This window comes from Linderina pennispora, assembly GCF_002104995.1.
Source record: "Linderina pennispora strain ATCC 12442 chromosome Unknown DL89scaffold_167, whole genome shotgun sequence".
Classification (NCBI taxonomy): domain Eukaryota; kingdom Fungi; phylum Kickxellomycota; class Kickxellomycetes; order Kickxellales; family Kickxellaceae; genus Linderina; species Linderina pennispora.
Window position 1 is genome coordinate 1 of NW_024468415.1, and position 22,974 is coordinate 22,974.

The 22,974-nt window shown below is 54.6% G+C and overlaps 10 protein-coding genes across 10 annotated transcripts; 4 read left to right on the top strand and 6 right to left on the bottom strand.

The window, feature by feature from the left end:
• Positions 1-3: 3 nt before the first annotated feature.
• Positions 4-2,060, top strand: DL89DRAFT_273118 (uncharacterized protein; the record flags this gene model as incomplete). Its single annotated transcript, XM_040889032.1, has 11 exons — positions 4-552; positions 588-725; positions 747-849; positions 871-1,049; positions 1,077-1,079; positions 1,104-1,134; positions 1,156-1,626; positions 1,648-1,654; positions 1,687-1,801; positions 1,828-2,000; positions 2,024-2,060. Coding segments are annotated over 11 exons (1,806 nt in total), but the record flags the coding sequence as incomplete, so codon positions are not given.
• Positions 2,061-2,084: 24 nt separating this feature from the next.
• Positions 2,085-4,334, bottom strand: DL89DRAFT_327444 (acetoacetate-CoA ligase; the record flags this gene model as incomplete). The annotated part of the gene is made up of 8 exons (XM_040891549.1): positions 2,085-2,096; positions 2,173-2,705; positions 2,763-2,944; positions 3,013-3,081; positions 3,128-3,336; positions 3,399-3,609; positions 3,807-3,892; positions 3,939-4,334. The coding sequence occupies 8 exons, from the start codon at positions 4,332-4,334 to the stop codon at positions 2,085-2,087; spliced, it is 1,698 nt and encodes a 565-aa protein (XP_040739033.1).
• Positions 4,335-4,559: 225 nt separating this feature from the next.
• DL89DRAFT_273120 (uncharacterized protein) lies at positions 4,560-5,134 on the bottom strand (the record flags this gene model as incomplete). Its single annotated transcript, XM_040889033.1, has 1 exon — positions 4,560-5,134. A coding segment is annotated over one exon (334 nt), but the record flags the coding sequence as incomplete, so codon positions are not given.
• A 310-nt stretch (positions 5,135-5,444) lies between these two features.
• On the bottom strand, positions 5,445-6,499 carry DL89DRAFT_327446 (uncharacterized protein; the record flags this gene model as incomplete). The annotated part of the gene is made up of 2 exons (XM_040891550.1): positions 5,445-6,378; positions 6,489-6,499. The coding sequence occupies 2 exons, from the start codon at positions 6,497-6,499 to the stop codon at positions 5,628-5,630; spliced, it is 762 nt and encodes a 253-aa protein (XP_040739035.1). The 3' UTR covers positions 5,445-5,627.
• A 138-nt stretch (positions 6,500-6,637) lies between these two features.
• Positions 6,638-7,756, top strand: DL89DRAFT_298187 (uncharacterized protein; the record flags this gene model as incomplete). The annotated part of the gene is made up of 3 exons (XM_040890778.1): positions 6,638-7,576; positions 7,613-7,654; positions 7,745-7,756. The coding sequence occupies 3 exons, from the start codon at positions 6,638-6,640 to the stop codon at positions 7,754-7,756; spliced, it is 993 nt and encodes a 330-aa protein (XP_040739036.1).
• Positions 7,757-9,294: 1,538 nt separating this feature from the next.
• Positions 9,295-11,155, bottom strand: DL89DRAFT_273122 (ArfGap-domain-containing protein). Its single transcript, XM_040889034.1, has one exon. The coding sequence runs from the start codon at positions 10,924-10,926 to the stop codon at positions 9,421-9,423; it is 1,506 nt and encodes a 501-aa protein (XP_040739037.1). The 5' UTR covers positions 10,927-11,155; the 3' UTR covers positions 9,295-9,420.
• Positions 11,042-11,876, bottom strand: DL89DRAFT_71744 (uncharacterized protein). The gene is made up of 2 exons (XM_040892004.1): positions 11,829-11,876; positions 11,042-11,617 (listed from the first exon to the last, which is right to left on the bottom strand). The coding sequence occupies exon 2, from the start codon at positions 11,512-11,514 to the stop codon at positions 11,158-11,160; it is 357 nt and encodes a 118-aa protein (XP_040739038.1). The 5' UTR covers positions 11,515-11,617; positions 11,829-11,876; the 3' UTR covers positions 11,042-11,157.
• A 3,074-nt stretch (positions 11,877-14,950) lies between these two features.
• Positions 14,951-17,306, top strand: DL89DRAFT_273126 (uncharacterized protein). The gene is made up of 2 exons (XM_040889035.1): positions 14,951-16,166; positions 16,517-17,306. The coding sequence occupies exons 1-2, from the start codon at positions 15,295-15,297 to the stop codon at positions 17,109-17,111; spliced, it is 1,467 nt and encodes a 488-aa protein (XP_040739039.1). The 5' UTR covers positions 14,951-15,294; the 3' UTR covers positions 17,112-17,306.
• DL89DRAFT_307007 (uncharacterized protein) lies at positions 17,257-18,523 on the top strand (the record flags this gene model as incomplete). Its single annotated transcript, XM_040890909.1, has 1 exon — positions 17,257-18,523. Exon 1 carries the CDS (start codon positions 17,402-17,404, stop codon positions 18,521-18,523), a length of 1,122 nt encoding a protein of 373 aa, XP_040739040.1. The 5' UTR covers positions 17,257-17,401.
• Positions 18,524-19,993: 1,470 nt separating this feature from the next.
• On the bottom strand, positions 19,994-21,147 carry DL89DRAFT_276796 (uncharacterized protein; the record flags this gene model as incomplete). Its single annotated transcript, XM_040889400.1, has 4 exons — positions 19,994-20,026; positions 20,061-20,320; positions 20,353-20,539; positions 21,127-21,147. The coding sequence occupies 4 exons, from the start codon at positions 21,145-21,147 to the stop codon at positions 19,994-19,996; spliced, it is 501 nt and encodes a 166-aa protein (XP_040739041.1).
• Positions 21,148-22,974: the final 1,827 nt, after the last annotated feature.

A 22,974-nucleotide genomic window follows, 5' to 3' on the forward strand; every position in this document is an offset into this window, starting at 1 on the left:
AGGGCGATTGTGCAGCAGCACAACAGGCTGACGCTAGAGGATGCGGTTGCGTTCTCGGCTCTCCTGGGCGATTCGGGTGCAGGACCACTTGGTCGCGCTGCACTAGGCGTCCTGGGGAAGTGGAGACCTAGTGATATGCTCTCCGATGAGCAGGAAGCACAGGTGAAGGCCATGCGGAGACGACTGGTCAATTCGGCACAGAAACTTATGGGCGCTACTCTGGGCAATATGGATCTGAGCAATGTACGGCTGGTGGTTCTAGCGCTGGCACGCATCGAGGCTACCTACGGGATCTGTGATGGTAGAACCAGTTGGGAGCTCACCGATGCAATGTACAACTGGAGTTTTGGTGTCCTGTGCGGTCAGTATGTCGCCAACAGGTCTGCCTGGGACCTCCTGGACTCTGCTGACAGCAATTATGATGCGACAACTCCTTATGCCTTTTCAGAGTTCAGTCATCTGCAACTGCTATCGGCGAGCACAATGCTAGCTGTTAATGTTGCCATGGTTCGGGGCAGCACCGACGACAAGATCCGGGCGAGCGATCTGATAGTAAAAACATGGAAGCCATTGCGAGTTCCAATCAGACAGGCAGCCATGGTAGATATACGAAGCAGCTGCTGAAGACGACCTGGAAGTGGGCAGCGTCGATGGGCACAACTGTCGCAATTTTAGGCGCGCTGGATGATATGTTGACGACTACGAGCCAAGCCATGCATCACACAGTCTTAGCAATTGCCGCGGAGAGCACGACGATAGACGAAATCGAGCTGGTGCTGCTAGATCGAATCAGCTGGCTTGCCAGCACATTGGAGCAAGGGGCTGATGGTCTCGAGCCCGGGAAAGTGCGTGCAGCGTGGCTGTCGACAGCTGCTATCTTGTGCTTCCAGGCTCATACAGCACCGTATGCCGAACGAGGGAGTGGAATGCCCGGGCTGCGAATGATCGAGAGGTGGTCCGAGCTAACCAGATCGCAGCTGCCACTATCCTATCGCAACAGCGGGCCACCAGCATATGTCGCCCAGCGGATAATCACCCTGCTGGCATCGGTGAGTGCATGGGCAACACTGAGTGAGTTCGTCAGTGCATTGCCAGCTGAGCAGCTGAGCAGCCGCCAGCGCGAGCACATCGACTGTGTGCACAGCATTGCCAAAGCCGAGTCCCATGCTGACGACCACCAGACGCATCAGCTATGGAATGACCGTGCGCTGAACTCCCTCAGTGCTCTCAACAACAAGGGCGTGGGGAGGCAGTACCAGTCGTTCCTTGTGCAGTTGCAGGGAGACTTTGTCCAAGCAATGAACAACTGGATCACACACGCCTACGAAAAACTGCCGATGCCGCTGGCAGCACATGCCAAGAAGGCACTCAGCCGGCGGCTACTAACTGTGGCAACTGAGGCGGATGCGATTCTGTGTTCGTTTATGCAGATCGACAGGACGACATTGGCATGGTTGCGACGCGTGCAGAGCGCCCTGGGCAGTGCCATTGCAGGAGGTACTCATGTGGACATGCCAATGCTGGCTCTTGGCCCTTCGTTCTTCGTGGAGTCAGCAAACCCTCAGATCGCAATATCGACGCGCCCCACACTCGAGACAGGCGATTCTGCTCGTGCTGTGCTTGCCGGTAGCGAGTTCCATCTGGCAGTTGAAGGGTTTGTTGATAACATCCTCGGCTGGCTGGCAGGTTGCAAGGCGTATGTGTAGCAGTATGGCTTGCACAGCAACCGCTGAACACTGGCGACGGTGATCTCGAAACCTACGCACAGCACACAGCCATCGCGCAGAGCCGGCAGCCGGCAGTCGACATGCAGGACCCGGACCGGAGATCTGCTGGGAGCAGGCGATCCAGGTGATGGCGCCGCTCAAGGGCACATTCTTTGAATGTGGGTGTGCTGTGCCCATGCCACAGCTGCGGTACAGTTTGGGCAGCTTCGACACCAATACCCGTGTGCATCTGCATATCAGCTGTGCGCTGGTGGATAACGTCGGTCGCAAATGGTGGCGTTCGGCCCGCACAAGAGCTTCCCTCTGGTTGTGTCTACCACATTCCGGGCCTAGCTATTAATTTCAATATAAAACTGTCTACTGGAGGAGCTTTGGCATGTTTATAGAACTGCTGCAGGGTCTCAGGATTAGCCAGTGTTGAGGTTGTCTTCTCATCGATGGTGACACTGCGCACAGCCTCTTCGGCACTCTCAACCTGAGCGACACGGTAGAGGTCACTGACGAGCTTTTTGACGGCGATTTCGACCTTCTTGCCGTTGACTGTGTATGGGATGCCGGTGACTGGCAGGACTACAGCCGGCACATGGCGCGGCGACAGCTGCTGGCGGATCTGGGCAGCGATGCGCTTGACGATCTCATCATTGAACTCGTGGCCGTCAGCCATCTGCAAAAACATCAGCACGCGTTCGTCGACGCCCTGGCGCTGACCAACCACCAGCGAATCAGCAACCTCCGGGTAGGTATCGACAATGTTGTACAGCTCGGAACTGCCAAACCGCACACCGGCAGGGTTCAATGTACCATCGCTGCGGCCAAGCATGTGCACGCTGCCAGTCTTCGACTCGATAATAACAAAGTCGCCGTGGTACCAGATCTGCGGGTAGTTGCCAAAGTACGCCTTACGGTACCGCTCGCCTGATTCGTCGCCCCAGAAGAACACAGGCATGCAAGGGAACGGCCGCACACACACGAGATCGCCTGGGATGGTCCAGCACGGGGCTTGCGGTCATTCGACCCACGACTCAACAGCCATACCGAGTCCACGGCACTGCACAGCACCCGCGGTATACAGGCAGCGCAGTGTTGGCACCCGCAGAAACAGCGAGCAAATGTCGGTGCCGCCAGTGATTGAGCTCAGACACAAGTCGCTCTTGATGTGCGTGTACACAAAGTCGTAGCTGTTGGGCTTCAGTGGGGAGGCTGTAGAGTAGATTTGCCTTGAAGCGTGTCCAGCTTGTGGTGCTCCTTGGGCCTGTAGCCGATGTCTTCCAGCGTTTGGATGTACTTGGCTGATGTGCCAAATGCGGTGATCCCCAGCTGGTCCACCAGATCCCACAGTGCACCCGGCGCACGGCTTGAACGGCGAGCCCTCGTAGGTGACAATCGCTGCTCCCACCGACAGAGCACCCACTAGCCAGTTCCACATCATCCAGCCTGTGGTCGTGTAGTAGAACATGATGTCGCTGTCGCCCATGTCCTGAGAAATTTGGTGCTCTTTGCGGTGCTGAAGAAGCATGCCGCCTGCCGAGTGCACCAGGCATTTGGGCTTGCCTGTGGTTCCCGACGAGAACAGAATATACAGCGGGTGGTAGAACGGCAGCTGGGCAAACTCGAGCGGGCGCCGTCGCTGGCCGTAGCTAGGAATGAGTCCCATGAGCATGCGTTCGGAACCGAGGTCGTGTCACGCTCCACGTTGTCGCCGAAGGGAATGACGATAACCCTCTTAACCGACTGCAGACCAGCGGCCACGCCCGCGAGCTTGTCAATGTGCGAGAACACCTTGCCGTTGTAGCCCGTGGCGTCGGTCGAGAACAGAAGCTTGGGCTCGATCTGCGCGAACCGGTCCAGCACGGCGGTTACGCCGAAATCAAGCGATGTCGAGCTAAACAACAGGCAGAAATCAAAATCAGATGAGCCGATTATCTCATGTCCGATCTGCCCTGCTCCAGTTACTTGTCGAGTTCACCTGTGCTCGGCCAGTAGGGCCAGTGTGCATCCTCTGAGTCATCTCTCCCGAGGCACCAGCCGATCACACAGGGATGAAACATATGCCCGCGTCACATGAAAGCAGCGACTTACCTCCAGATAGCGCCAATACTCGCTGCCGCCAGCATCGCCACAACGGTCTCAGCGACATTGGGCACATAGCCGGCGACCCGGTCTCCCTGGCTCACGCCTGCGTTGCGCATAGCCGATGCCAGCACCCCGTACCTTCTCATACACCTCTCTGAACGACCACTTTGTAAGCTGGCGACCCTCTCCGAACGCATAGATCGCCGTGCGCTCCTCTGCCTCGCGGCCGTCCAGCACATTCTCGGCGTAGTTGAGTCGTGCACCTTCGAACCACTTGGGGATCTGGTCCATGGTCTTGTTGGGCTCCAGCACCTGCAAGTACGGAGCACTGGCCTTGGTGCCGGTAAACTCCCACACGTCGCTCCAGAACGCCTCGATCTCTGTCACAGACCACTGGTCCAGATCCTGGTACGTGGCCAGCGAGAGGTGGCGCTTGGTGTTAACGAACTCCCTGAACTTGTGCGTCGTGGTCAACTGCGGGTCGCGTGGCGTCCACAGCGGCAGTGTGCTGGCGGTCTGCTCAGTCTGGGTCATTTGCAAAAATTTGTTTTGAAGGAAAATGCCTTAGAGAAAGAAAAGTTGCTGGAAGTGAAGAGCAGGAAGAAGCGGGCGGGTGGCGGTGGTGGGCAGGAGCTGAGTACCTGAATTAGACAGCGTCCTTCGAGGTGTGGGGGTCAATTGCCCTGCAAGGAGCAGCCCGTCGCGCCCCGAAATGTTTGGACGGATAATGAGCGGTTGATCACAGCTGGCGAATACTTTTGCCCCTCTCGTGAGCCACACAAGTTCCTAAAGTCGCGCTGCCGATCTGCCTTCCCACGATGCATGCGCACAGTCCCTTTGCCCCGGGCCCCAAGGGCTCGCCCGAGCCTGTAAGAAACCGCCAGCTTGGCCTGACTGAGACGACGAAACAGGAGAAAAAAGCAGTCCTGTACGCGTCGATCCCGACTCACTTGCCATCTTCACACCAGGACCAACCGGTTTCTGCTTCATGCAAAATGCATTACGGATAGTGGTGCATGTAGAAGAATCCGTTGGCGTTGGTCTTCAGCACGAGTTCGAGCACTTGGCGGAGTCCGCCTGTTGTCTGTGCGTCCTCTGCCTTATCCTTTGTGCCAGAGACTGCTGCTTCAGCCATAGATTGCAGCTGGTGTGTACCAAGCTGAGGATACGACATGTTTCGCGCAAGGTCCTTCTCGCCAATCAGACATTGCTCGGCAAGTCTGCTGCCTGTATCGATGGAGCGCAGAACAACAAACTGCTGCTTTCCAGGGGGCAGGTGGCGGCCTGTTGATGCGGCCGGCAGCCACACACACGCCAAGAATGCTACATACATGAATTTACTGTCGGATACCATTTTTAAAGCAGATATACAGAGGCTGGTTAGACGTTGTACAGGAAGCGGTTGAGCGAGAAGAACAGGGAAATAATGCCGAGCACTCATGGACCATAGAGTAAGGTGGTAAACCAAGCCCGGCACTGTTGGGATCCGACAGCGCTGAGCAAGTCTAGGCTCAAATATAGACCTGCTACTGCCTGCACATGTTTCATCTGCCAGCAGTGCATCCTTTTCTGATCAAAATGCGATACTACCGCTTATCACAGGCGTTGCCGATTTTAGCTCGTATAGGGCGCAACATTGAAACTGCAAGGGTATATTTTTGGCTACAAGACTAGGGTGGGAACAAGTTAAAACAACAGCCAACAAAAATGTGTCTGTTTATAGGATAGGATTTTAAAGGCATAAATGAGGTAGCGAGATAGAGGCGGAAGGGATGGGAGAAAAAAGAGAAGGGAGGAGTGTTAGACAGCGCATATGGAAATATACACTTAGTGTCCGCTAGGTGATCCCGGGTACCCTATTGATGGGTATGATGAGGGTCCTGGTTGTGACGAGCAGCCGGCAGGGGTTGGTGTGACAAAGTTGTTGATGGTGGTGGTCTGGGGCTCCGCCGACGCAACAATGACTGTGGCGTAGTTGATAACGGTCCGTGTCGTCACAGTAGACATGTGCGTTACCTGAGGCTGTGCGGGCTTCGGGGCAGCTGAGTATGCGGGTGCTTTATAGGCAGGCGCCGGGGCGGGGTTTGGAGCGGCAGGTGCAGGCCTCGGGTAAGAGGGTGCAGGGTATGGCTTCGGGTATCCACGAGCGGGCTTACCAAACACAGGCATGGGCTTTGGGGGTATGTGAGCTGGCCTAGGGATAGCGGCAGCCGGCTTCGAGAATACGCGTGCAGGTTTGCCATAGACGGGTACAGGCTTAGAGCATGCAGGAGCCGGTGCTGGAGGTGCGGGTGCCGGAGCAGGAGGCACTGAAGCATATGCAGGAGCAGGAGGCACCGAAGCATATGCAGGAGCTACTGATCCTGAATACGCAGGGGTGCTGCTCTCCTCCTTACTCTTGTGGTGATGATGGCGGCGCTTCTTGGGCCTGTATGGCGACTCATCGTCAGTATCGTAGTCATCATCATCGGAGGCACCATAGGCAATTGAGATTGTCACTATCGGGTTGGTATATCCAATAGAGCTGGAGCTAAGCCCAATCGTCGAGTAGCCAGAGCTTGGCTGGCTAGCCGAGTAGCTAAGAGCTGCGCTCGATGAGCTCGGTGAATTTGGCAAGTAGCCAAGAGATGGAATAGGCCCCGAGTCGGCGGACGATGCGCCGGACGAAGTCGGCTGAGGTGGTGGCACCGGCGCAGCATATCCTTGGCTGCTTGCAGTGGGGTAAACCGGTGGGGACGGGGACGGGGGCGGGGGAGCACCATACGCTGGGCTATCTGTATTAGGATACACAGCAGCAGGTTCCAAGGTATCATCCTCATCATCGGCGCTTGGTGGATATGCAGGAGCTGGCGCAGGTGCAGGTGCAGGTGCAGGGGAACCACATCCCTGACCACCAGTGCCCTGACAGGGTGGAGGAGATGGAGCAGCATACCCTTGGCTACTTGGTGTACTATATGATGAAGGAGGAGGAGGGGGAGCAGCATACTCTTGGCTACTTGGTGCGCTATACGCTGAGGAAGGCGGAGGCGGAGCAGCATACTCTTGGCTACTCGGTGTGGGATATGCTGGAGGAGGAGGCGGCGGAGCAGCATATCCTTGGCTGCTTGGTGCACTATACGCTGAGGGAGGCGGAGCAGCATACTCTTGGCTACTTGGTGCGCTATACGCTGAGGGAGGCGAAGGTGGAGCAGCATATCCTTGGCTGCTTGGTGTGGGATATGCTGGAGGAGGAGGCGGAGCAGCATACCCTTGGCTGCTTGGTGTACTATATGATGAAGGAGGAGGAGGGGGAGCAGCATACCCTTGGCTGCTTGGTGCGCTATACGCTGAGGAAGGCGGAGGCGGAGCAGCATATCCTTGGCTGCTTGGTGTGGGATATGCTGGAGGAGGAGGCGGAGCAGCATATCCTTGGCTGCTTGGTGTGCTATATGCTGGGGGAGGTGGTGGGGGAGCAGCATACCCTTGGCTGCTTGGTGCGCTATACGCTGAGGAAGGCGGAGGCGGAGCAGCATATCCTTGGCTGCTTGGTGTGGGATATGCTGGAGGAGGAGGAGGTGGAGCAGCATACCCTTGGCTACTTGGTGCGCTATACGCTGAGGGAGGCGGAGGGGGAGCAGCATACTCTTGGCTACTCGGTGTGGGATATGCTGGAGGAGGAGGAGGCGGAGCAGCATATCCTTGGCTGCTTGGTGTACTATATGATGAGGGAGGCGGAGGTGGAGCAGCATATCCTTGGCTGCTCGGTGTACTATATGCTGGAGGAGGTGGTGGAGGAGGTGGTGGAGCATCGTAATCGTCGCTGCTCGATGTAGGATATGCCGGAGGTGGTGGCGGTGGTGATGGCGATGGCGGCGGTGGAGGGGGTGCGCCATAGCCATTGCTGCTAGGGCTAGACGAGGTGTCATCACAATCCTCATCTGAAGGCGATGGAGCAGGATATGCAGGTGCCTGAGTAGGGTATGCCGAAGGAGAATATGCTGATGTGTGAGTAGGGTACGCCGGAGGAGGAGGTGCTGGATAAAGGGGTGGCTGCACGGAATCAGCTGGCGAGGGGGCGGGCTCCGGGTATCCGACTCCCTGCCGGGCTTGGGCACTGTGAGTAACCCCAGATGCCGCCGTTGCTGTGAACGGCAGGCTGGCAGGATCCTCTGTGTTGAATGACGTGATGTCGAGGTCGAACCTTGGCTGAGCAGGGAACTGGAATTGTTCATCATCATGGACGTTCTGGGCATCATTGAACTTTAGCTTCTGCGAGACCGTTGTTGGCGCAAGGCGGAAGGGCTGGCTTGCAGTCGGCTTCTGGATGAACATGTTGGTGGCCAGCGTAGCGCCCGAGGGGATGGTGACAGGTGCGGCTGCCGGCGCAGTGGTGGGAGTGGCCGGAACTGCCGCCACAAACGCTGTGCCAGGAATAATCGAGACGACCGATATACTACCAGAAGCTCCTTGGTTCGCCATTTGGCTCTGAGTAGCCATTGGCGGGGCTGTCAGCATTGACTGAATGTCAGCCTCCATCTGCGGTAAAAGGTTTGGCTGCGAGTAAAACAGCGGAAGATCCATAAACGGAACTACCTGGGATATGGAGGCAAGGGTCCGCGCAGCAGTGGCCTGTGCCTGGGTTATGGTAGCCGTTGGCGAACCAGCAACAGTCAGCACTGTTGTCTGTGTTGACTGAACCACCTGCGGGAACTGAATTATCTGGGTAGACCTGGCAGCCAGAGCAGCAGCGATGGCCGAGGAGCTGGCAACTGAAGCAGACGACGAAGCACTAATGGCCTGCAGCCTAGATGATGCCGATGCATAGAGGGAATAGATGTTCGAGGCGTGGTCGCCATATATCTCGTCGTAGTTGACATTGCTGATATCGTTGTGGTTGGGCATCTGCGGCATGTTGTTCAAGAGCTTGCTAGTGCCATCGTTAAACCCAAACATGCCAGCGCCATCGTTAAATCCAAATATGCCAGCCTGGTCGACGGAAGCATTCAAGTCTAGCCGCTGCCCGCTCCGTCTGCCACCATTTATGTGCGCCTGCGGCGGCAGAGCAGTGGCCGAGGCCAGGGCAGCCAGCAAAACGAAGGAGGTGACGAGTTGCATGAGTCTGTCGTCAGTGGGGTGTGGTTGATCAGAGAAAAGAGGGAGGTACCGCTCGTGTTTCAATGGGCTGTAGAAGAGATAGGGGACAAGTGTTGAATGTATTGAAGGGCGGTGGACCTCCTGTCAGCCTTATATGAAACATAATTGCTTCATTCCACCTGCAGAGATGTGTGCCAAGGGCTGCTGGTCATCTAAGGGCCATAAAGTTCATTTTCCCACATATATGCGGATAGCAATTCACCAAACTCTCGGCTGCCTCATTACCCCACCCCTGGTGAATTACTAATATTCACGTCTCCACCCTTGGGTGTACCCTCACTTTGACTATACCAGCACTACCGGCGATCTTCCACACAAAGACTAGCTTTTCACTGTATATTACTCTTCTCCATGCAATCCCAAGCCGTTCCCAAAAATGCGGTGTGTAAACTTGAACGTGTTTCAGTGAGGGAATGTGGAGAACAGGTAAGGTGCAAAGGGCAAAAGGTATATTCATCAAGGCTTCGCTATCCAGAACTAGGGCCGCTTACCGCTCCTGGAGCTGATCTAGATACTCTGACAGCTTGGACGCGCCCTGCGCCCACATGCGCCGCAGGTTATCCGCCTCGTTCGAGTTGAGCAGCCGCTGAGCCAGATCACGCGCATTAGCGCCGAGCTCCTGCAGGTCGATTTCGCCGGAAGCAGCCCGTGTGTGGGCACTAGGCTGCGGCGGGCGGTTAAAGTACTGGCTGGAGCTGATGCTCTTGGAGTTGGCAAAGCGTGCAGTCGACGAGCTGAGTTCAGGCTCAGCGGGTGTGTTTCCACTGAGCATCTGGCTGGACGAGATGGATTTGGCCCCTTGGAATCGCTCTTGTGCCGATCCTGTGCTGTTGTTGCCACCCATTGCGCCGAATGATCCGAATCCAAGGCCAGTCCCGGACTGGTTTCCGCCGCCGATGGCACCAAATCCAAGCCGGCTTACCCCCGAGGAAAGCTGATCCACATCGCCCTTTGTGCTCGAGCCCTGGACACCCCGCGCAGCCGAACTTGCAGCAGCTGTACTCGCTGCCGTGGTTGCTGCAGACGCAGAGGCGGTTGCTGAACTGGCGCTGCTTTTAGCCTTTGAGTGCGAGGCCGTGACCGCATCGCGCATCGCCTGCAGACGCTCCTCCTCGCGAGCCTCAGCCTCGGCGCGGGCAGCAGCCTCTTCAAAGTTAACCATGGGCTTGGCACCCAGCTTCTTTGCGCCGCCGAGTTTCTTGGCTCCTCCCAGCTTCTTTGCTCCTAGTCCAGACGACTTTGGTGTCGACTTCAGAGCGGCCGTGCGAGCCTTGGTAGCTGACCCAGTGGTAGAGGGCTGGATCACTCGTGCAACAGGCGCCCGTGCTGTGGAGGGCTTCGCAGCAGCAGGAGCAGCGGAGGCCTCAATGGCCCTTGTGGCCTGGTCGTCGGCCTGCGCAGAGTCCGATTCGTCGGCCTGGAGAATGACTGTGGGCGGGGCCAGACCACGGACTGGACCTGTAGTGGGCTCCTCTGACGTGGCCTTAGACGAGCTTGCCGACAGCTCGCGCGCAAAGAAGTCGTCTTCAGCTGCTGCTGGAGCAGCCACCTCTGCGCCTGCAACTATGACACGGCCATCATGCGAGCTCAGCAGGTCCTTCTTTGCCAGCTGCTGCAGGTGCGCCTTGTACAGTTGAGCTTGGCGTCCTGTGTACTTGGTTTTCGTGTCGTTGCCGGTCTTTGCGGTCAGGAACTTTGCGCCGCCGTTCTGGCGCCAAAAGGCTGCTGCATTGTTGTTGCCGCCCACCTTCATTGTGCGCAGCTGGTCCCACGTCCACGAGTCCAACACTGTCGAGCGAACGAATGAAATATGGACGCCCATGCCGCGGTGCACGGCCGAACAGTCAATGCATAGGTACACGCCGTACGTGACTGACGACCATGTCGGATTCTTCGAGCCACAGTCAAAGCAAACCTTGTTTTCGGGCTGCTTGGATCTCAGCTGCTTGAATACTGTGGTAATTTCGTCCTTTGTAGGCTGTGCCAGCGACATTTTCCGGTTCAGAAGTTAAAAAACGGGTGAGGTGGATTGCAAAAGTGAATGGAAGGCAAAGTGTGGATGAGAGGTGAAGGAAATGCCAGCCCGGTTGAGTTTCGGAAAAGGTTGGCAATATAAGAAATCAGGCTCAGCCAATGGCAGCGTGGAACGTCGAGAGCCCTTGAAACTTGAAACTTAACCGATGAGCTGGAGCATTGTGGATCGGGCGTTTATAAAACTGCCAGCTCACAGGGAGTAGATCAGGAACCAGGCCATGGTCTGCAGATAAATGTGGACGTATCGGTGATATCTGCTGTGTATCCCCTGTCTCGAACCTCTGGCGCCTATGGCTGTGGCTGCGCATGCCTCGGTGTTGGGTATTGTTAATCTAAATGATAGGTGGATATCAGGTATATGGAGAAACAGCCTCTCAAAGATATGACTGAGGGGAAAGAGGAAAGCTGGCTGTCTGCCTGGGCCTTTGTACGTATACGTTTCGGCCTTGCCCATGGTGGAGCAAGGGGACTCTAGACTCCGAATGTCAGCAAGCATAATTTTATATGTCGCATGTACGCATAACAACAGAGTATGCTGGATATACATACGCCTATACCTATTGCGCGCCTCCTGCAGCTGTCCCTGACGTCGACATGTCAGCAGAATCAGGTGACATCAAGCTAGGCGCCAACGAGACCCCCGCTACAGCCTGAAATATCGTGGTAGAGTCTAGCCTTTGATAAGTTGCACAGATGGCTGTATTGAAAATACCCCTGCGCAACTCGTCTATTCCCTTTTCTCTCTTTTCTCCAGTATTAAATATAACCTCTAAAATCCCCACACATTCAACACAATATATCTACAGCCGTCCACCCGTGATTTGGCGCGGGGACGACGTATTATTGCATTTCACTGGCTACCTGAGTAAGTGGTGTGATAAGTGCCCGCTGATATTTCTTGAAACAGCAACCCTGTGCCCACAGAACACCGCCAGCCTGGTGATGACCCAGTGGCTGGCAACCGCATAGAAAAAGGGGATGGTGAGAGTGAGAGCGGAGGCGAGGACTGCAAAGATGAAAGACAGTGCAGCTCCTTTGCAGACATGCAGTTGCCATGCAAATGGCAAGCCCGCCCTCACACTCTCCGAAATATGTAGGTGCATCATTAGCAAAAGCAATGGGTGTGGACAACCTAGCACATTGGGTTTGGTTGAAATGGCAGAGTAACTGTGTCTGTTGCATAACAACTAAGCACTCCTTTCAGGGCCACAAGTTGCAGATATAAGAGAAGCTGCGCATTACAATACTACAATAGTCAGATGTGTAGTGCGACAGGATAGCAGGCTGCTACTTGAGAAGAATTTTTGAATGATATGCCTTTTCCGAGCCGTAACTAGACACAGCTGTTGCTCAGTGGCGCATGAGGTAGGCGCTCCAAGTCAATCACTTGCTCGCTTTTCGGCGGCACCACTTTATGCACCAACAGCAATTTATGCAAGTACTCCTCTCCAAGGAGTAGGAAAATTGCCGATTACCATACCAGAGAACGAATCTAGATGCGGCATGGCTGCTGAGTGGTGTCAGTGTTTCAGATCCCTAGGATCTAGGTGCCCTGATACTCGACGGATCAACCCTGTCCAATAGCTACGCTGCATGGCTTTTGAATACTGACACATGCACACAGCCAGCACCATCTGTCACTGACATGTCGCTGCCACTATGGATACATCTTGTTTCTTCCCCAACAGAATGCGGCATGTTTCTCCTGAATGCATATAATGTTCGTAAACGAGGTAGAGATATAATCTGAGCCAAGCCGTAGTTGCAGACCAAGGTCTTGGTGCTTTTGTGTTTTCTCGCACGCTGATTCGCTGCAGAGTACTGAAGAGGCATGCCCCTCATTTTGAATGAGAACGTGAATGAAAATAACTATCGTCTGGGTATACTCGACCAAATACGCGCCCAAAGGTCATATGTGACCGACTGTCGCCTTTGCTTCGGGGATGACTTGGAAGTGGCAAGAGATACAGTGGATGCCTGGTCTATGTTTCTGTGGAGAGAATTGCTTTTATGGTTGGGTATCCGAGTAAAGAAACCTGTACACGGGATGCGTGGCGAGCTTCTCCCTTGAATTCCCTCCTCCATGCTTCCACCCTGTCCTGTTGTAGTAATCTACAAAGGGCATATCATCACATGGGCTATCTGGCGGCACGGTGACGCTGGGTAAAAATAGCAGTTTTGGCACAGTGGTAGCCGTTGGTCCTGCTTTTCATTTGGCCTCCCAGCCTGAACTTGGTGGCCGCTGTACCCGTGTCCGCCATCTCCTAGACTGCATTTCAAAGGTGTGGAATAGGGCCTTAGAAGGGATGCACTGCGTTTCTGTTGAATTCACAATTTTATTTCATCCGGACGTGGCTACCTTTAGGAATAATAAGATGCGCGCTGGTCTCTTTCGATCATGCTGTTTACTCGTTTTTGAAAACATCAGCGAATCTTGTCTGAGCGAAAAAGATATATTTGTTCGTAGCTGCTGCCTCAAGGTCCTGTACAGTAGGGGAATATAATACATAGTATAGCGCGGGTGGAGCAAAAGTCGCTCCAAAAGGGCGCTCTATTGTAGCATAAGCGGATATAGCATGCAGTGGTCTGGATGGTACATATGATTGACACTGACACCAGCAGATAGGATACAATTGGCCAGATAGATTACAGCAGCATGGCTGCTCTGGAAGAAGCCAGCTACATGTGTGCATGATCATGTTTGCAACAGCATGCATATCGACCCCCTCCGCGAGAATCGCCTGCATAGCCAGCCCCGACCCATTCGCTATCTGAAATGGCTCTTATCTCCAAATCCGCACTTTCCCTCTGTCACATCTGGACTTCATGATCAGAAGAGCGGCTTATTGATGCGCTTTGACAAGTCACGAACCACCACACGCATGCAGCTGGCTGCTTCGCCATTTTCACTCATCCTCGGAAAAAATTGGCACGGGCAAGCTGGAAAAAACGCGTCTCAGCATGCACCCCGCTTTGCACTCCTGCATATTTTCCTACGCATCCGCAGCCCTCGTCTGTTTTGAACGGGGAACAGGTAGGTGGGGGTGGTGGGTTCCCTGGGTCTGGCATACGGTGCATGGTGGTTTACAATGGCTACAATAAGGCGCTCCAATTGTACGTCTGAATCCAGAAATACTGGTAGTCGTCTTCACTTGTTTTTGAAATGCCAAGCTGCTATGTGGTTAACGGGGAAAGGACCTGAGGACAAAAACGCAAACCTGCGCTTGCATGCCGGCACTTTTTTGTGGAGTTTGTCATTTGCCTTGGGGCTGCAGGTGGCGGGTTCGCACATATATAAACTGTATTGCATTCGCCCCGCCCCCAAGTGCTGGGCTGATTTGCCTATTTGCTATCTCAATTCGAGGGTTCCATTGCTTCGCTCACCCTTTTACAAAAGAAAAGGCTTCATTCATATCAACTAATTCACTAGGTACATAGCAACCTTACACAGTGTTCGATGGCCAGGTTCCTGGTTTGCGTATGACACAGAGTCCCTTTTGAAAAACCGCCACCTAGCACACGCCATCTGCTGTGACAACAGCGCCTTTTTGCCTACCGCTTTCCCGCCAGCATTCCCCTGCTGTTGGCTGCCCAGTGCTGACCCCTCCTTTCTACATAGTGCTGAACAACAGGGCACACTATTATCTCACTTGAGCCCTGCATTGGTGGCTACAGCAGACCATGGCAATAACAGCTGCTCCGCAAAGGCTGTGCAGTCTGTTTTGCTCACGCTTGTGGCTGGCAGTACACTCACAGGAAGAGCCGGTTGTGTACTCGTACTCTGCAAAACATCCTATTACTAGGAATGGATTGCCCGCCTCTTCACTCTGAGCCGTTTCCGACTGCATACGCTGACGACTGGCCATCCACTTCCCTTCCCTGCCCAACTGGCAATAATTCACCCGCTTTTCGCCGCATTGCGATCCACACGCAGACATTGTGTGTGAATGCTGCGAGCGCTGCTTGTTTCCTCTTTCAACCTCAGCGTTTTCATTTTTATTTTTGCCTGAGCACTTTTTTGCGATCTTTTCTCTTTCACGTCTTTCACAGCTGGCGATATCTTTATATTTTACTTGCTACCCCACCACCAGGGCTACGTCAGTAATCCTGTACACTTTTCGCTTATATGAAATATCCATAGGCCTACCCCGCACCCTTACCAAGCTTCATTCGACTCTGCCCGAGAATATCCATCAGTACACCTCTGCATATCCACCCAGCGCCTGTTATTGTCGTCTTTACAGACTTCGACATCCATACACTCTGCCTATAAACACCTATGCAGTGCGATAGCGATGCAAAAAGAAGCAAGGGCGGCATGCCACACATGGCTAATACGCCCACATCAAACATACTGATGCGCCGCCCTCGTCCACGCCAGCCGCCCCCGCCCAATATGATCGATTTCGACCTCAACTGGTGCCGCCTGTGTCGCGTGTGTCTAACCTGCCAGGGAATTGGGCGTACTGTCCGTCAGGCTTTTAACACAAAGAGCTGCGAATGCCCAGTGCGCGTAGTTGTCAGCTGCAAGGGCAAGAAAAACGACAAGGGGCCAAAGACGGTGGATTTTCGGTTCAAGACGCTTAGTGCCCAAGACATCAAAGCGCTGCAGTGCCTCCTGCGCCAGATGCGCAGCAATGTCCCACCGATCGAGAGCAATCTGCATCGTGCCAACCTGTGTGGAACGTGCCAGCAACGCATCCGCCGTGCGATTGACGGCATGAGAAACCCGCAGGATGATGGTGACGAGTCAGTCGACTTCCGTCGCCGTAGATCGATCCGTGTTACCATTAGTGAGGACATAGCAGCATCCACACAAGGCGGCAATGCGACTACCCGCAGGGCCATCAACAATGTGACGATGCCCGTGACCAATTTGCTGGCCAGGTCGACCCCGCCTAGACACCGCCCGAGCACAGAGATTGGTGGTGATACTGAAGACTCAAACCCACATACCTATGCTGATATTTCTGCAGTGCAGTTGCCACCGCAGCAGTTGCTTCAGCACCAGCAGCCGCAGCTGCAGCATCGTCACCATGATATGCCCTCAGCAGATCATAGCCTAGAACCTACTGTTCCAGCATCTATGCTGAGACCCAACTCTACAGACCCTGCTGCACACCAGCTGCACCGTCGTTTGGAGCGCGAATCGTTTGAAAATATTCCCAGCGCAAAAGCTCATCTGAAGGCTGCAAGAAGGTAAGCAAACATATGATGTATCCCCTATTTCCCACCACCAACCGAACCTGCTGTTGGTTATCTGCTATGTGCTATGTGCTATGTGCTATGTGCTATGTGCTATGTGCTATGTGCTATGTGCTATCTGAGTATTAGCACAGTGCGAGATTCATTGCGCTGCAGTTTTGTCTTCTAAGCTTGTTTGCTTGATGGATATGATATCGGGACAATTACACTGATCTCTTTTATGTACTAGCCAACATCGCCCTTTTGTGCAACCTGCTTTTGTTTGGGCAGCATCTTTGTTGTAATGAATCAAACAGGATCTAGCAATATATGTATAACTAAGTATATCCTTACTGTTCCTATAGCAAGCCAATAAACATCGTCTTTGAAGATGCTAGGGGCGCTGAGCTGTTCCGTGAGTGGGTCTTTGGTGAAATGACGCTCCATGAGTTGTTTGACGCCTACTATCCCAGTGCCCCTGCCGAGCTACTTTTCCGCGAGCAGCTGCAAGGGTGTCTGTACTCGCGCCACTCGCAGGTGTCGCAGATCCCGCGGATGGGTGATCTGATAGTTATCAAGGTACATCTGCCGCAGAGTGTCCCTGGCTTGCAGCTACATCGTAGCCGCACGTCGTTACCAAAGATAACTTTGCCGTCTATCAGCGTGATTCATGAGCGCCACACTGCACAGTACCAGACTGCCATATCACTGCTGGAGATCACCAATGGCCGCTCGATTCCATACATAGCAACACAGACCACCATGGCTAACCAGCAGCCTCCCTACCTGCAAGGGCATTCTGCTAACAGCAGACCTATTGTCGAGGCGAGCCACCGCAGTATGCTTGATAACACGCTACCATCAGTTGCAGCACACATTGCAACCTCAAATGCGTCTACTTCACTACAGGCAGTTGTGCTGCTGAAACACAGAGATAACTATGCTAAGGCTAGTCATTAAGAACCCCAATCAGCTGCAGCTATCCCGTTTGTTTACGATTATTGCAAACTCCCTGTGTCTGTCTGTCATATTGACCGCACGGTGCCCCGAGTTGCTTCTATCACCCTCCTATTTCGCATACTCTATCAGTCTTACCACAGGCTTCAGAGCCTAACTTGTGCCCATCCTGCTTCTTTCACCATGTTTGCAATATAGTCCATAGTCACATATTCAGCTCGGCCATCTATCTTGCTTCCCATTGCAGATTATAAAGCACATGGGCAGCCATCGCGTAGAGGTGGAACCGGTACATGGAAATCATGTTCCTTCTGAAACATTTGCATCTCATTCCTTCTGCTATGCTCACCCACCGCAAAAACTGGTGTCGTATCTGCGCCAACTGTCTGACCTGCCCACGGGCTAATCGATCGCGGTTTCACCAAGGGAGATGCCATTGCGAGGAGCGCTCAATCAACCATGTGTCCCCGCAAAAAGTCAAGGGCGAGCAGCTGCTCAGCTTCCGCTACCGCCAGATCAGCGCAGACGATATTGATATTTTCAACGACATCTGGCCGCGGTTCAGGTTTGTCACTCCTCCACTCGAGCGCAACCTGCTGCGTGCAAATATCTGCAGCACCTGCCAGCAGCGTCTCCGCCGCGCACGTTTGGCCAGGAACAGTCATCTCCAGGGCATCAGCAAGGGCGATAGCACCGAGGACGAGGGTATCGTTTTATCCGACGAGGAAGAGGACCCGGCTCAGGTCTATCACAGCACCAGACCTGCATCTCGCGTGGGCAGTTTTGGTAGTAGCGATGCTTCTGGGTGGACACCACGGGCGCATCCAACCAATGCTGCCATGTCGCCGATCCAATACCCGAATTCGTCGCTGCGAAGCACGATCTCGCAGAACTTTGCCAACCAGCCTTTGCCAGAGATGATTGCTGCCCCTATTGGCAGTCTCCCTCGCCCCACGGTTGGCCAGAGCGACACCTGCAGATGGCTTGGAGCAGTGCAAACGCCAAGCTCGCTGCATGTGGGGGATAGATTCCCCGCATGTAAAGGCTATGAGTGCAGGACTGAGGTACCGGACAGTGGTGGTACCGAAGGCCACAGTGCTACCGCTGTGGCTGCTCTGGCGCAGATGCGCTACACGCAGCAGGCAGCGGGTCTGCCTGCAACGCCGGCCCAAGCTTATGAGGTGGAGGAGTGTAATAGCGACGATGATCAAGACGTTGCCTCGGCTGATGAGCTAGACATAACTCACGTCGAGACGCCCAACCAGGTAATGTCCTTGCCAGGGGTTAGCAGCCTTCTCATGGGCATCAATGCGCCCAACAAAAGGTCAGCGCCAGGTGCCAACAGCCTTGAGTTCCTTGCCAAGTGGCCGATTTGCAACCGTGGCATGTCTCTTGCCCGCGGCCGTTCAAGGTAAGTGGCACTATGCGTCCTTCATTTTTCCGAGTGTCATTGGTGCGCAGTCTGCATATCACTTTGCCCTCCTCCAACAAATGCAATCGCGATGCTTCTACCGGCGGCTGGTCAGGCTGCGCCCGATCGTATTGGTCACTGCGCTAGGAAGACATATCCCTGTCTCATGGAGTTCCCTCGCCCACCAAAGCGTTTACACTAGTCAACATGTCAGTTTCTCATCCATGCCTTCCTGTGGTATGCCGATGCAGGCGATCTTGCTGCTATCTATGCCAAAGAATGCCGACACTCCTACACTATTCTCGGTCCATTTGCCTGATTTCTGGAGTCCCTTCAGCTGCCGCCCTGTGTCATCATCCTGCTTCATTTATTCGACAGCAGCGCGTCAATCTTGCAAAACCGTGGCAAAGAGTTTAATAAGTGCCACCTTCAATGACACATGGCCATTTTTCACGAATGCCAGCAAATCTTGCTTTGGCTTGGCGGAAAGACGCGCCTCTGGCGTTGCAGAACAGAGTGACACCCGGGTAACAATAATCGGCGGTATAGCAAATCCCATGTTCAGTGCGTGTGTCCAGATATGTCAGTGCCGCCCATGCACATAGGTCTTCTGTGAAGCTGTGCACTGTTCGGACCAGTGTCTGGCCTTGCAAAGCAAGAGCATACAGGTTGCGCGCCCTTTTAAACCCCCCATCGGCTATGTGGAGTGCAGAACGCAATGTGTTTGATACCTAGTTTGGTAGCCTCTCGTTTCCCTCTCTTTGCCATCACCCTTGCTTTTCGCCCTCATTCCATCTTGCTCTGTACTATAATTGGTTGCTCAAACCGCTCTACCCTCTGGAAGGAGACACAGACTGCTGAGTGCAAGTCTGCTTTCCACACATCTACACATGTATGTTATTGCATCGCTCATCAGCATTGCTGAGGAAAAGGTGCCGTCTAGCTGCTGATTGTTTCATGTCTTCCACTTGTAGGACTGGACACAGAGTTGAATTCCGTGATGCATTGGGTTCTTTTCTATTCAGAGACATCCTTAGCAGCGACTACATCCTAGAAGACGTGTTCTTCCAGTACTACCCTAATGCGCCGCGTAACGTGATATTCTACACCTATGACCAGGTCGCCCTACCAAGACAGACCTCGCCCGGCTACGCAACCAGGTGCTACGGTGACGGCGACGACACTATTGTGATCTGGGTCAGGCAGCCTGCATCAGCCGACTCTGACTACGAGCCGAGGTGGAGCACGTAAAGGAAACTCGGTCCGTAGCATTCCATTCCAATGTTCTTCTACAATGACACTCCTCCAAAATCCCCAAATCTCAAAAACAGAACATGCCTGCCCAGTGCAAAGACCTGCGGGTAAGTGCGAATGCGGTTTTTATTGAAAGAGCAACTACAGTCATGGCTGATCCAGCGATGAATGGCCAGCGTATCTGCTTCAAAGAGATGGGGTTTAGGGCAGAGCGGGTTGCTTATTTCGCAGAGGCGGCAGGCGTCGCAGCAAACTGCGGCGGCAGTGGCCAGACGACGCTGCTTTACATCCCAGTTGTATACGCGCGCAGTGTTGACCTCCATGGTGGTGATCTGATCGCGCAGGAATTCAAGATCCTCGACAGTGTCCTTCAGGTTGTTCTTTGCGATATCCAGCTTTGCTCGCCAGCAGCTCTCGGGGCCTCGTCCAAGGTATACTCGAGCATGACATTGGGCTCCGAGCCACAGGTTGACCGTCTCGGTGGGCGGGATCGTTGCGTGCGCAAACAGGGTGTCGTTGACCTCGAACAAGGTCTTGACGGGCTCGTCTGAACCGCGCTTCTCGATCAAAAAGTCAAACCCATGCTCAGCGTCTTCTCAATGTCGGGAATTTTGCCCTCCCAGGGCTCAGCCGCTGCTGCAGCTTCGAGTTCTCCCATGTATTTGTATTTGCTCGCAGCCTCAGTGAACTTGTTGAGGGTTGCCTGGACCGTGTCCGTCTTCAGGTATGCCTCGACGTCATCGACAAAAGGGCGATTTCGGGATTCCTCGCGGGTTCGACTCCATGCTTGCAAAGAAAAGAAGAGAGGCTGCGTACTGTATGCTTGAGTAAAGAGCGGAAATGAAAGGCGCGTTGGCATCACCACGGCTGCTCAGCACCGATCATGGTACAACTATGGGCTAGGGTACCGGATTATAGGATCCACATTGAATCCTGCTCTTTTTCTTCCAGAGTGAGCTGTCGCGATGTGGGACCAGTATGCAAGTGCATGTTGTGTTTGGAGAGAAAAATCTATTGTGTTTACGACAAATGGAAGCTTTGCTGGCCCTCAGTGACTGCACGGCTCCAGCGTTCAGCCAGAATCTCGGGCGTCGAGTAGTTCGGCAGCTTGATGTAGTTGGCACAGGTCATGACGCTGGGCAGGTAGTCGTCGGGTGTCAGTGGTGCCTCGTGGGGCTTGTGCACAAGCGTCAGCGGCGGGTGCAGTGCACGGAAGCCGCCAAACGGCAGCTGCGGCGACCCTGTCACAAAGCGCAGGAAGCGGCGGCGGCCAGTAGAGTCCAGCGACTCCATAAAGTCCAAAAACATCTTGACCGCAGGTGATGCCAACGAGAAGCCGTGGTCAGCCTTGACCGCGCCTAGCAGTGTCGCCATGCCCAGTCTTCACTGTCTGACGACGGGCCAACCAGGCGGCTCAGCTCCCCAGGCGCAAAGATTGACAGGTCGCGCACAGGGAAGATCTTGTCGAAGCCGTCGCAGAATGCGTGGACCTGTCGCTGGATGCCCTTGCCCAGTGTCCACTGGGCGACCTGGTCAATGTAGGCTGGGAGGTTGTTGATCGTGACAGGATGCTCGACCCACCTTCGCGCAGCTCAATGTCTGGGTACCCGGGCAAGGTGAAGTCAAGCGACAAGTCGTCAACCGAGGCGTCGGTCTTCGGGTCACGGATTGCCTCAGCCTCAGCCATCTTTTGGTCGGCAGTCAGGTCCTCGCGCTGATAGATCTCGGTCCGCTGGTCCACAAACTGCTGCAGATACTGAAGGGACCTGGTCTGGGCTGGGTCCACGTGCTCGAGCTGCGCCAGGACCATGAGAGGCCGGTCTTTGTGTCGTCACCCGTGCTGTAGCGCTGTACAGCAGCCCAGAACTCCTCGTGGAGCGGCAGATCAAGGTTGCGGCCGTCAATCAAGCCCTTGGCAACAAAATGTCCCATGAACTTGAACAGTTGAATGCACGCTCTGTTGGTGACAGAACCTTGCCCGACTCATCGGTCTTCTCGGCTGCTGGCAATGTCGCCGGCACAGTCGGTTGATTGCTCGTGGGAACAGGCCCAGCTGGGAATCGATGTAGTCTGGTTTCGCTGCCTTGTCTGCGGCCTGGCTGTCGGGCAGACCCAGTCGGATCGCGCCACAGCTCCAGCGACTTGTCCCTGAGGGTACGCGACACAGTCGCATAGAACTCGAGCGTGGGTCCAAGCCCAGTGCCGACTTCGTCAAAGTACTCGACTTCCAGAATGGTTTTGGCTGTGCCATAGAGCTCCATGACCTTGAGCGCCGACTCGAGCATGCGGTGGCGCGAGATACGGACCTTTTGGCGCTGGATCCGCCAAGAGGGATCTGAATGTCGGAGGCACGGCTCGATCCATTGCGTGCCTCACGCTGTGCCAGCGTCTGCCAGCGGCTGATATTGCGCGAGTAGCCGAAGCTGGTCGCTTGCAGATATGCAAGCCGGGTCTCGAATGGCACCAGGAACGGTATGTAGTGGACCAGCTGGTGACACCAGCGCGGGATAGCACCGCATACCACATGCAGGGGGTCATCGAGCTGGCGGGTGACCTTGGCTGCGATCTTGCGGTTGATGAACAGCTCCGAGTCCTCAGTAATCAGCCGCTTCTGGTGCAGGATACGCACGGCCTGCGGAAGATGCTCATGCAGCTGCTTGATCAGCTCGATGATGACTGCGCTCTGCTTGCCAAGCATCTCATCCAGCTGCGGTGGATCTGGGCTTGCCAGCTGCACACGCTGTTCCGCAATACTGGCTGCGTCGTCCTGGCTTGCTTTGGCCAAACTCGATATGGAACTGCAGCGTGAACACCTGGATCCACGGGTTGGCTGTCCTCAGCGATTCGCTGTGCTGGCACATCTACTGACAACACGGAAGATGTTCTCGGACGACGAGACTACACGCTCCTCGTCTTCGCACTTGAGCTTGATCACAATGTGCCAGTCCTGCGCCTTCTTGCCACCGTCACTGGTATCCTCTGCCATCTCCTTGTCGCCGCCATCCCTTCCATCAGACATGTCCTGGTCCTTCTCGTCATCGCCATCGCTCTCTGAGTCGCTGGTAAAGTCCTCGTCATCGCCGCTCATATCAGCACCGAGTCGATCGAACAGATCCGATGCGCGAAGATCGATACCCGACGACTGGGCAATCATCTGAAGCATGCGAACGTGGTCACGGTTTAGGCCCTCTGACCGGCTCT